We start from the raw sequence: 11,763 nt of genomic DNA, 5'->3' as shown, positions 1-11,763 counted from the left end.
TCTTGCAGCTAGAACATGTATAGTAAGTGAACTGAAGGATGAGAAAAAATCTTTAATACAAATGAGTTTTTCAAAAATAAGACTGTTGGGGAAATGGTTAAAAACAATTATTTTAAAAGAGAGGCATATATTACAAAAACGCTGAATTTTCTGTAATTTGGTCTCAGGCAATGAATATACTGATTCAGTACAGTGTTCTGTGTTAGCTTTATTGAAAATACATACATGCTGTCTCTGTTTTTGGAAAGCAGCGTTCTATTTGAAATCATTCCCATTTTAGACGTGTGGAACTTGCAGCCTCTAAATGTTGCTGAACTCCATCTCCAGCACACCTTTTCTTGACTATGTTGGCTGAGATTATCTAGAGTTATAATTGAGCTACCTGTAGAGAGTTATCAGTTTCTAACCTTTGCCCCAGCTGGTCAGTGCACATTATTAGTCAATTTACTAGTCTAACGAAGAGAAGGACTAGGCCAGTGATGGCTAACCTTGTCCATCACCATATGCCGACCTGCCTGCCGGAAATGGCATGCAAAATCATCCTGCGAGGAATACGTGGCCTTGCTGGCCTTTGCGCGTGTGGGAGCCCGAAAACCAGAAGAGCATTGGCATCCAAACTTCTGGTTTCTGGCACAGGCGTGCACCCAACAAACAGCTGGCCATCACCACATTCACACAACAGAAACCCAGAAGTTTGGATGCTGGTATGTTGATGCACAACGGAATGCTGCTCTTCCAGGTTGGCTCTGACAGTGTGGGATGGCTCTGAGTGCCATTTCTGGCACGCGTGCCATAGGTTTGCCCCCAGGGGGCTAGGGTATGACATGTTAGCAATCTTCCCATATTTGAGGAGCTGTCCTTAGAGAGGAGGAGTCAACCTATTCTGCAAAGCTCTTGAGGGCAAGACAAGAAGCAATGTATGTAAGCTTAGCAAAGAGAGAGTCAACCTAGAATTAAGGAGAAATTTCCTTGGAGTGAGAACAAAATTAGTGGAATGGTTTGCCTCCAGAAGTTGTGGGTGCTTCATCACTGGAATTTTTTAAGAGACTGGATTGTGATTTGTCTGAAATGGTATGGAGTTTCCTGCTTGAGCAGGGGGTTGGACTAGAAGACCTCCAAGGTCCCTTTCAGTTCTGTTATTCTGTATTTTAAAGATTCCCAAAGAATGGAGAATAGGAGGAATTTCAAAGCCCTTCATCAACACACACACACACACACACACACTACTCGCACATCTGAGCAGGCATCTTATTCCATTCATACATTGTATTCTAATGTCAGTTATAGCAGTTATGTCATATGTATGTCCATCAATGTATTTTTTTAAGTTTGGTTTTTCCAATTTGAGGTCACACAGCAATTCTGGACATCTTACAGTGCTTCTTTTGGGTATATTATTTCTTTTTTTTACTGACAATGTGTAAATAGTCTTCACCTATATTAATTATTAGGCCTGGTTTCCAGAAAAATGAAATACTAAAGACAGTACATCAGATATTTTAAACTTAAAGGGGAATAGTTGTTCTCTAAGATTGCTTCCAACCCTTTCATTCTATGTTTTAATTGTAAGCCAAATGACTAAAGCTGTCTTATGAAGAACCATTCTAAGATAGCTTGAGTGGCTCTACTATTTATATGTGCCAGAGACATTGGCTCATGAGAGGAAAGGAATCACGCACTGTTCCTTCTAGAGACCTCTACCAACTGTTAGGTCCCAGTCCTTTTGTCCACTGATATGGATTTCTGTCCTTTAGGTCATAATGTTAGATGTTCAATTTCTTGTTCCAGTAAAAGAATAGCAATGCAGAAGGCAGAGCTGCTGATCTGATAAACTCTCCTGTTTTGTTTGATAGGAAGAAAGACCCACTACCCTACTGCAATAGTCAGGCAGGCAGGCAGGCAGTCTGGTCTGTCCGTCTGTCCGTCCATCCATCCATCCATCCATCCATCCATCCATCCATCCATCCATCTTCAGTGCACACTCACCCCGGCAGCCATTGGGAGTCACTTCTGCAAAAGGATTATCACAGCTGTTGCATTGTCGTCCGATCACACCTGGCCGACAGTGACACTGGCCCATTTCCTGATCACAGGACCGTGAGGAAGAGCCAACAGGATAGCAGTCACAAGGCAGGCAGGTGTCGCTCCCTTTAGGGTGGTAATGGAATTCCTATTGGAAGAAGGGAGAGGGGCGGGGAAGGTGGTTAGAGAGCTGGGTCATAGGAGGAGGAGCAGTAGGGGAGAAGGATTGACAAGACTGCAGGCAGGGGGAAAGGGCCAAAACAAGGAGCCTAGTGAAACAGCAGGAGAAATGGGGAGGCCTGGTGGGATAAAAAGAGGGCCATTATTAGGAAAGTAATGATAGCCAATCCAACCAGTAAGATTAGGAAGATATAAAAAGCAGCACAGACAGATTGTTCTTGTATTACCCAAAAAAAAAGTCAGTCCCTTGGAGCTCCTACAGCTCCTTTCAAACATCTTCTGCTATGGCTCTTCCCCGTCCATCACTATTTTGAGGCATCAGAATGAAAACCATTTCCCTAAGGATTCATTCCCACAGGACACTCAACCGCTTTAGACCTCTGTTTCTGAATCCTGCGACATTGGACTGAGGACAAGGAGTAGTGTGCTGACATGGCAGAAAGACAGGCTGGGAGAAGAAGGAAGAAAGGAAGATGGACGAGAACCCAGTGAGCAGAGCCCATATGGGTTCTGGAAGGTGAGCCGAGAAGAGACAGAAAGTAGACATCAAGATGTAGACCCCAAAGCCAGGTATGAATGGAAGGTGGATGAAGAGCCAAGAATGGAGGTGAAAGGCAATACTGCAGGTGATGGGCAGAATGTTGCATCAGAATCTATCGATAGCAGAGAGTTCCAGAACAGGCATATCTCTCCCCTCACCTTACAATGACATTGCCCGTTGGTTTTATTACAGTCCGGGTCAAATCCCTTGGCCGCATCGCAGTTGCAGGGCCCACATGTTGGATTCCCCCACCAGCCCTTGGGGCACTGTTGATCCATCCTGCAGGGAAAAAAGTCAGGTGGATGGATGTTCGCATCCAGGCCACTAGTTCATTGTTGGTCTTGCAGCGTGGAAATATACCATACTATGATATGCTTGCGATGGGATGTTTGATAAATTTCAAAGTTTTAATTATTATGGGCATTATACTTCAGCAAGCTTCTAGAATGCAAGGGTGTATGGAAAAAAAATTATCCCTCTCTGTATTTGTCTGAAGGGAGGGAAGCCATCACAAAAAAAATGCTCTGTTGAGGCCAGGAGTTCTCAAACAATGTTGGTTCTCTGATCATGTAACATTTGTGTGACACCCCCGACCACATGAAAAAAAAAGTAGTGATGGGAAGGGGCTAGGATTGGACGAGAAAGCAATCCTCATTTAGTCCTCATTTAGCAACTATAGTTGGCTCCGGCAACTTGGTTGTTAAACTGCCAAGTGAAACTGCAACTGTGTTTATGGTCTCACTTCAGCTTTTGTTTGCTTTTTAGAGACCTGTGAAGGTTAAAAATGTGAGGACCGGTCGCATGGTTTAATTTTTCATAACCGTTGTAAAACTGTGAAAGGTCGCTAAACAAATCCCAGCTAAACAAGGATTACCTGTATACTTTTCTCATAACCGAAACTGATATATCAGATAAACCAAGGATGGAGCTTAACAGTTTTATGAAATATTTGTTCATTAAAAACTAACAAAAGCCATTAAAATTCAAACCATATTTGAAGAGGGACCTTGCTTAGTTTTCCATAATTCCTACAACGTGGATTTTGGAGATGCTCCTATGCCCATTCCATATTTATTTGGGGCTGATATTTGCTTTTTATCGAAGCAACTATTTTAAAAAAATCATGATTTTACAGGAAAATTGGGAGCGACTTCTGAAAAGGATGCAGCACTGCATGGGCAAGCACAAAAATATCTGCAACTTCTACTCACATTTGATCATGACCTCTATGGGTTGCAAACTACAGTTTGAGAACTCCTGCCTTAGGCATTTTTAAGAGTTTACGTCAGGGGTGTCTGGGTGGGGAATTCTGGGAGTTGAAGTCCACAAGTCTTAAAGTTCCCAAGTTTGGACACCCCTGGTTTACGTTAACAGAACAAAAATATCTGCCCAATCCAGAATTAATTGGTTTCATCTCTATCTTTGTGATGTCGTAATGAAATTAATTCCCATTTGTTGCATGTTTCTCAGGACTGATAGCATCACTGTGGAACCCACAATCAACGGATGTAACTATTCTTGATTTTTCTTTAATCTCTTGACTTTGTTTTTGAATGGTGCAGAAGCAACAGAACACTGGACAAATAATAGCACTAAGCAAGCATTTTTAGGGAAAATGCTTCAGTCTTGCTCAAAGCATTGTTTTGGTTCCCAACACAAAATGCAGACATTTGACAAAGCAGCAAATAACAGCAACCATGTACTCCTTGCTCTGTCTCTGGGTCAACAGAAATTGGCGATATGGTCTATTCGGTGACGGGAAATGGCATGGAGGGCAACTCCAAGGGGATGGCTCCCTGAACACAAAATTTCTTTTTCAGATAACTGAGTATATTCAGCATGAATAAAGACACATGTCATTGGCTTTCATTATTTTTCATTAGTATTCCCAACTTTCTCCCCATCCTTCCATTAGACGAAACAATCACCCAAGAAAGACAAGTATTCTCAAAACAACCCTTTAATTTTGCTTGTGACAACTGGGCAAGAAGGCAATGAAGGATGATAAAATGCAGAGACCGGTTTGCCTGTCGCCTTCCTTATAAGCCTGTCATCATGTCCTTTATTACCAATTATGCATATTGAAAATACTGGCTAGGGGGGTATACTATCAAACGCAGGAAATATTTTTTTAACCAAAGGTTTATAGATGTTTAAGGTCTTCTTTTTTACATGACAACAACTTTTATCTTCCTTTATTTATTTAGTTATTTATTTGCTTGATTTATATAGCTGCCCATCTCACTTTTATGCAACTACTACATCATGTCATAATATCCAATCTTTATTAAGCTGAACACATACCCCTGACTATCAATAGCTTGAGACTCTTCTGTTTTTGCAATTTTTGGGACGCAGCTACAACGAAGCTTTCAACGTGCAAATTTATCATGTCAAATGTTATCTAAGTCAGGTGTTAGATGAGAAGCAAAAAGATACCCAGAGAGAAAGTTTTATGATCAGAGGCTAATTTCCCTATCATTCTGCCCCTAACTGCTAGTGACACAGAGTCCCCAGGGTAAAAAATTCATTCTCAACATGAGAATCGCATTTCTTAGATCCACAAGGGGCTAAAATCCACCAACTGTCCTTGATCTCACCTGTGCTCACAGTACTGTCCAAAGTGATTTTCTCCACACTCACAGATATAGCCATGGGGAGTACCCAGCTTTCGCTTACACATTGCTTTGTTCTTGCAGGGGTTCAGCTGACAGGCATCCAGACAACTCCCACCGTAATATCCTAGAATAAAATACAGAGAGTCACATCATAACATTAATGCCTCACATCTCCATCATAAAATGAAAGAGAGGCACCATGAACAAAGCCTGTTTTTTTTTTTTAAATTAACAGCGCATAACAGGGCATTGTGAAGCCTATATCCATTCTCTTTCCCTTTTCTCAAATTCATCATCATCTTTTAAGTACCCCATAATCACTTGCGGGGTGGAGTTTTGGCAACTGAATGGAGCTAGCAGAGTGTTTAATGGCCAGATGCCCTTCCTGTCACCAATGAGGAGTTTTGTTCTGCAGATATAGTATATTCACTGTTAGATACTTGCTCTAACTTCTGTGGTTTCCACCAAGGTCCTCTGTTCTGGCGGGAATAGAGGTTTAATCCTATTGGTCGAAGGCTCTACAGCTCCCTATAAAAGGGCTGCTGTCAGACTCAACCTTCACTGGATTGTTCTCACTTGTTGTACTTAATAAAGAGCTGTTGTTACCGTTAAGCTTGTGTGTGCCTATCCATTACCCAATCTAACATTCACATTGTGCCAGGGGTGAAATTCAGCAGGTTCTGACAGGTTCTGGAGAACCGGTAGTGGAAATTTTGAGTAGTTCAGAGAACGGCAAATACCACCTCTGGATGGCCCCAGGAGTGGGGAGGGAATGGAGATTTTGCAGTATCCTTCTCCTACAACACCTACCAACCCACGCCCACAGAACCGGTAGTAAAAAAAATTGAATTTCACCACTGCATTATGCCCAGAGAGAGAAATATCTGTCTCTACCTAGGATCGAACTCCCAGCCTCAAATTACACTTATAAAAAAGAAAGCCAAAGGCACAATAGGTATGTTATCCAAACCTGTTTAATTTGCATATTTTGGCTTATTTGATCACTGAATTGGGTATTCATTCTAGTTTCAGAATGCCTAGGTGTCATGTAAAAATCTTGGGGAAATGAAATTATTGGGAGATGACCAAAAGGAGGGGCATGATTACACATTCAAAACCAAGCAGATATTTCCCTCGTGCTGCCTACCCGACTCCTCATCCTTGATTCTCTGTAATTCCTGGTAGATTTTTGTCAAAAGCCAAGTTTCTGAAACTACGGTATGTTCACATTTAGAAGCAAACCCCAAGCTCTTTATGTCTACTCTTTTGGGTAGAGATGGGTGGCTTTCGTTGGGGGCGCAGGGAAAATCTTAGGGAACAGCAATAAAAGGAAAGACAATGTGGAGGGTAAAAAAAATACATGATACAAAATATACCGAAAAGGACCACAACATGGAACAAAATGGAACAGGAAAAAAAAAAAAAGGGGGGGGGGGAAATAAAGACCAAAACAAGATTTGTAGTCTGGGCTGTTTATCCATCTCCTACCTGGCTTGCATACACAGGAGAAGCTCTGCCACTGATCCTGACATATACTGTTGGCAGGACAAGGATTGGATGCACAAGGGTTGGGCACAGTACATCCTGCCTCTACGTTCACGGTGCTGCCGGGCTTGGGCAGTGCATTTCCTGTGGCCGTGTCACCCAGGTGAATTCCCTGAAACCCAAATGAAAAAAGGAAAATAAAGCTCAGGTTTGCCCAAAAAGGTTTGGATTCCAATGGAAATAATTTCAGAAATTATTGGATTGTTTAGACTAGCATAGCCTACCAAGAACATTTTCTACTGACTTTTTAGCTCTCCATTGCAATGGATGATTTAGTCAACATCTCCCAGTGGGGGCAACAGGGTGGAGAAACTACTGTGCAACTTTCGCAAAATGTTCTCATGGTTTTCTGATTATTCAAAGATCTTAATGATTGTGAAGCAGAAAAGTCTACTGAGACTCGTCGCTATTTTAAAAGATAGGAAGGAAGGAAGGAAGGAAAGAAAAAGAAAAAAAGAAAAGAAGAAAAGAAGAATGAATCTATGGCAATTGTTGCCTTTGGCTTCGGAAGGGGGTTTAATTTCCTTAAGTGAACAAATTAATCAGTGGAACAACTTGCCCTCCAGAAGTTGTGAATGCTGCAACACTGGAAGTTTTTGAGAAGATGTTGGATAACCATTGGTCTGAAGTGGTGTAGGGTTTCCTGCCTAAGCAGGGGGTTGGCCTAGAAGACCTCCAAGGTCCCTTCCAACTCTGTGATTCTATATACAAGTGGATATTGCTCATCTCTGAACAAAAAGAAGGAAAAAAAGGGGGGAAACCTTGACATTTGGAAGTTTGTTGGAACTCACCTGGATGCAGCCTTTGAAACCATGATGCACTTTACCAGATTCTAGAATTCCCCCAACATGGAGATGTTTCACCTTCAGGCCTTGAAGTTCCTTGCCGATGACCACAGTATCCTTTAGAAAAGAAATACAAGGAATGGGCAGGTTACGTGCTCACCACTGTTTACCTGGATCTATGAGTTAACCTTTTAATTCCCTATCATCCATAGGCTGTGAAACTATGGTAGCAAAACTTCCTCAAATGTCACCTAAAACAGGGCTAAAACAGGGGACGTCAGCTTTGCTGCCAAATAGATAGGTAGGAAGAGAGTTAATTGTCAAACTGAGGGGCCTGAATCTATCAAAAACACTGTTGGAGGAGGGAGAATGTAGAACTACAGGGAAGAATGCAAGCTCTAATCTAGATAGTTTTTCTCCCAGGGTGGATAATTTCCCCTTCAGCCTCAAAGCTTACCTGGTAGAATCCAAAATCCAGACTGAGGGTGATAATGTAACGTGGCTCATGGCCACTTCGAGCGTCTTGCAGATGAAATTGGAGGTCATGCCATACTCCATCATTCAACTGCATTTGATCCAGAAGAATCTTGGCAGTGCGTCCAGGTCCCCTATTCACCATGAAGGAGAGCAGGCCGGAATCCAGCTAAAGATATGGTATAGTCAGCACGGAGCAAATTTTGTTTTACGAGTAAGGCTATGACCAGGAGTGGACTTCACAAATTTTAGCAGGGGTTCTCTGCCTGGTTGCTGGGTGGGCGTGGCCATGTTGGCCTGCTGCACCACGGGGAGGGGGCATTTTGCCCTCCCTGGGCTCTGGAGGCCCTCTGGAGGTCAGAAACGGAAGTTTCTGAACTTCCGGTAGGCCCGTTTTTCACCGAGCCTCCGTGCACGCCCTGCACTTACCTGCATTTAAAATGGGCCATGTGGGGACTCCTGGGAGGGGCAGGGTGAGGTGGTCAGGGCCAGCCAGGAGTGGCATTTGGGGGTTTTCCAAACTGCACAGAATCTTAGCTAGAGGTTCTCCCAAACCCCTGCGAATCCCCAACAGTCCACCCCTGGCTATGACCAGTGACGTGCAGTCAGAGGAGACAGGGGAGGCACAGTCTCACCACTGTCATCATGAAAAGAAAACAAAATGTAAAACGAAAAAGGCGAGAGCTGAGGTCAGGATGAGCTAGTTGCTGCCCCACCATGGATGATTCTGCTTAACTGTTTAAAAAAGCCTCTAAAAAAGCGCCCTCTACTATGAGGCAGGAGAACTGCACACCTCATCTAGTCTGACTTTAGGCGTTTTATGATCACTCGAGCAGAGTTAAGCAAGGGTTAAAAACCTAAAAATTCCTGACGTAAGTGAGGCACGCAGTTCTCCTGCCTCATAGTAGAGGGCGCTCGTTTGGGCGGGGCTTCTTCAGAGGACCTGAGGCAAGAGCAGAGTTGAAATCCTCTCTGAAACAGATGGAAAAGGTATGTGTGGGTCGGAGGGAGGGGGAGGAATTCAAACTTGTGCTCTCCCTCCCCAAGTGTAGTTTGATTGCAGGCAGAGCCACGTTGCCTTTTCAAACCTGTAATCAGTGAAGCTGGCTGGATCCTTCCGGGGCTGGAGGAAAGTGTGTGTAGTCCAATCCAACTTCTCTTTGTGTGTGTGTGTGTCTGTGTGTCTGTGTGTGTTTGAGAGAGGGGGAGGGAGGGAGAGAGAGAGGAAGGAGAGGAAGGGAGAAGAAAAAGAAAAAGAAAGAAGGAAACTTCTTTCGCAAAGGAGAAAAATGCTGTCGCTTTAAATCGGAACTGAGCATGCCTGGCTGTGGAATTCTGGAAGTTGAAGTCCACAAGTCTAAAAACAATTTGAAACCCACCACTGGGTCAGTGCCCCACCAGCCATAAACCTCACTGCACGTCACTGGCTATGACAATTAGGGCACTTTACATAATTCTTCACAAATGCTCTACATACATATGGTGAGTTCTTCTAGTTAAGAATAAGCCTTTCTACTCTAACACTAAATAGAGCAGTGTCATTAAATTGGATATTACACATCTGAGTCCCAGTATTCTATTTCAAAAGAGAACTATTGCTGCTATACTTGTTCCAAATCTGATTCATCAAAAGAGCTCCGTTTAAAAACAACAAGATAGGATTGCCTCGCAAGGAACATCTGATGCAAGGTTTCATAGCAGCACAGATCCAGAGCAGCTACATTGTAGGTACCTGACAGAGTATGGTGGTGTACTGGCCAGCATTTGCCTGAAGTAACACTCCATTTGCCTGGCGTGTCCGGAATGCTAGGCCCATATACCAAGGTGTGGAAATCTTAACTTCATTCCTGAAGTCCCAGAAAAGAATGCTGTTGCCATGGAAATGGTGGGGATGATGCATAGCTAGAGAAAAAGACGATAGAAGATGCTGGAATTCAGTGAAGCAGAAAGAAGCTCAAGCTGGGGGAAGCTTGGAAGTCCTTACTTTTACTGCTAGAATCTTTTTACCTTCACTTCAGAAACATTTATATCATAATAATCTGCATGGGGTCGGAAACATAATCTCACTTAAAATGCCCAGGCTCCTGCAGCAGGAACTGAGGAGCATGAAATACAGATGCGCAAGGTTTTGTTCAATTTGCATTTTAAAACAACCAGCAGATTGGCACATTTCCAATTAACATGCAAACAGATTGGAGCACTGTTAACCCCTCAGATTTCACACCTTTGCATTTTGCGATGTAGTTCTTAGCTGAAAATATATACCAAATTGCATACAAAAATGCATATTTTAGGATGAAATATGTTCAGAAAGCTTGAGAGAAAATACATTCAGACTATGTGTTTTGGGAGAAAATACTTTTTTTAAAAAAAATGTGTGTTCAAGTACTATTTCTTCAAATGGCAAATTACTGTAAAAATGATGGAATTATATAATTGTTTAGAATTATAGATATGAGGCAAGATATGAATAAATAAATAAAAAATAGGTGTATGAAACAGGTAAGAAATAAACTGATCTGTCCACTCCTTGTAGAGAGGCAGAGTCATAGGGAATGCATTTGAAAACCTACAAAAAGGCTTTTAGAACTTCAGACCATACGGTTTCAAATGACTGAGATTTTTTTTTGTTCTATATTTTGTACATGCTTATCAATACCTAAGTAAACTACCATGTGCCTATTTGGTCTACAGGAACGGGCACATAAATAGGTTGAATTGTGCTTTCTTCCTGCTTCAAAATGAAATCCTTTATGAGTCTCTAATGTTATATCAAGCAACCAATTGTAAGCCTTCATTGATGGACTGAGGTGATGGAAAGCTAGAACTCTTTTCTATCCGAGGTTTGCATTAGTTGTTCAAAGAATGAGTCCAGATAGAGTAGGAATTTCATCTTTCACAAGGGTTTAGTAGATAAGGTTTTGTATGTAGATAGACTCTATTGATGAAACATCTAGCACAGTGATGGCTAACCTTTTTCCCATCACATGCCAAAAGCTGGGGGAGCGCAGGGGGGGGTCAAGCACGGGCATGCCCACACCCATAATTCCATGCATGAGGCCCCGCGCGCATGCATGCATGACCACCACCCTCTCCCTACTTTTGGGGCATGATGGACCCATTTTTCACCCTCCCCAGGCTCCAGAGTCTTTCTAGCAGCCTGGGGAGGGCAAAAATGGCCTCCCCCACCCCGCCTGGAGGCCCTCCGGAGGCTTCCGGAGGTTTTCCTGAAGCCTCTGGAGGGCAAAAAACAGCCAAAAATGAAGGCCGAAGTTGGCTGGCAAGCAAGCGCATGTGCCCTGGAACTGTCAAGGCAACGCCTCACATGCCCTAACAAATGGCTCCACGTGCCACAGGTGCCATAGGTTTGCGATCACAGATGTAACAATTTATAGAAGACTAATTGTGATCATGAAATATCCCTTGGAACTTCAGAAAATATTCAACAAAGCAATTTCTTTTTGGCCAATTCCAAGAACACTATTAGCTATCTTTCTCTGAAAACTAAGCTGTTGGTCAACTGGCCATTTCCTTCCTTTCTTAGGGGCCTGTTTTTTTTTAGTTTATATTCCCATTACAATGTCAAACCATCTTCTCC

The 11,763-nt window shown here is 42.8% G+C and overlaps 1 protein-coding gene across 1 annotated transcript in view; it reads right to left on the bottom strand.

Moving 5' to 3' along the window:
• CELSR3 (cadherin EGF LAG seven-pass G-type receptor 3) overlaps nt 1-11,763 on the bottom strand; it is a gene marked incomplete at its 3' end in the record, with an annotated part of 117,977 nt that overhangs the window by 37,484 nt on the left and 68,730 nt on the right. Inside the window, exons 9-15 of the mRNA XM_081938331.1 lie at nt 9,898-10,067; nt 8,149-8,334; nt 7,698-7,808; nt 6,850-7,018; nt 5,344-5,485; nt 2,902-3,022; nt 1,987-2,170 (exon numbers count right to left, since the gene is read on the bottom strand). Of these exons, the coding sequence (XP_081794457.1) occupies nt 1,987-2,170; nt 2,902-3,022; nt 5,344-5,485; nt 6,850-7,018; nt 7,698-7,808; nt 8,149-8,334; nt 9,898-10,067 (1,083 nt within the window). The remainder of the gene's footprint in view (nt 1-1,986; nt 2,171-2,901; nt 3,023-5,343; nt 5,486-6,849; nt 7,019-7,697; nt 7,809-8,148; nt 8,335-9,897; nt 10,068-11,763) is intronic.

This window comes from Natrix helvetica, assembly GCF_964273705.1.
Source record: "Natrix helvetica genome assembly, chromosome: 1".
In the NCBI taxonomy this organism is placed as follows: Eukaryota; Metazoa; Chordata; class Lepidosauria; order Squamata; family Natricidae; genus Natrix; species Natrix helvetica.
This window is presented reverse-complemented; position numbering and strand designations above follow the sequence as displayed.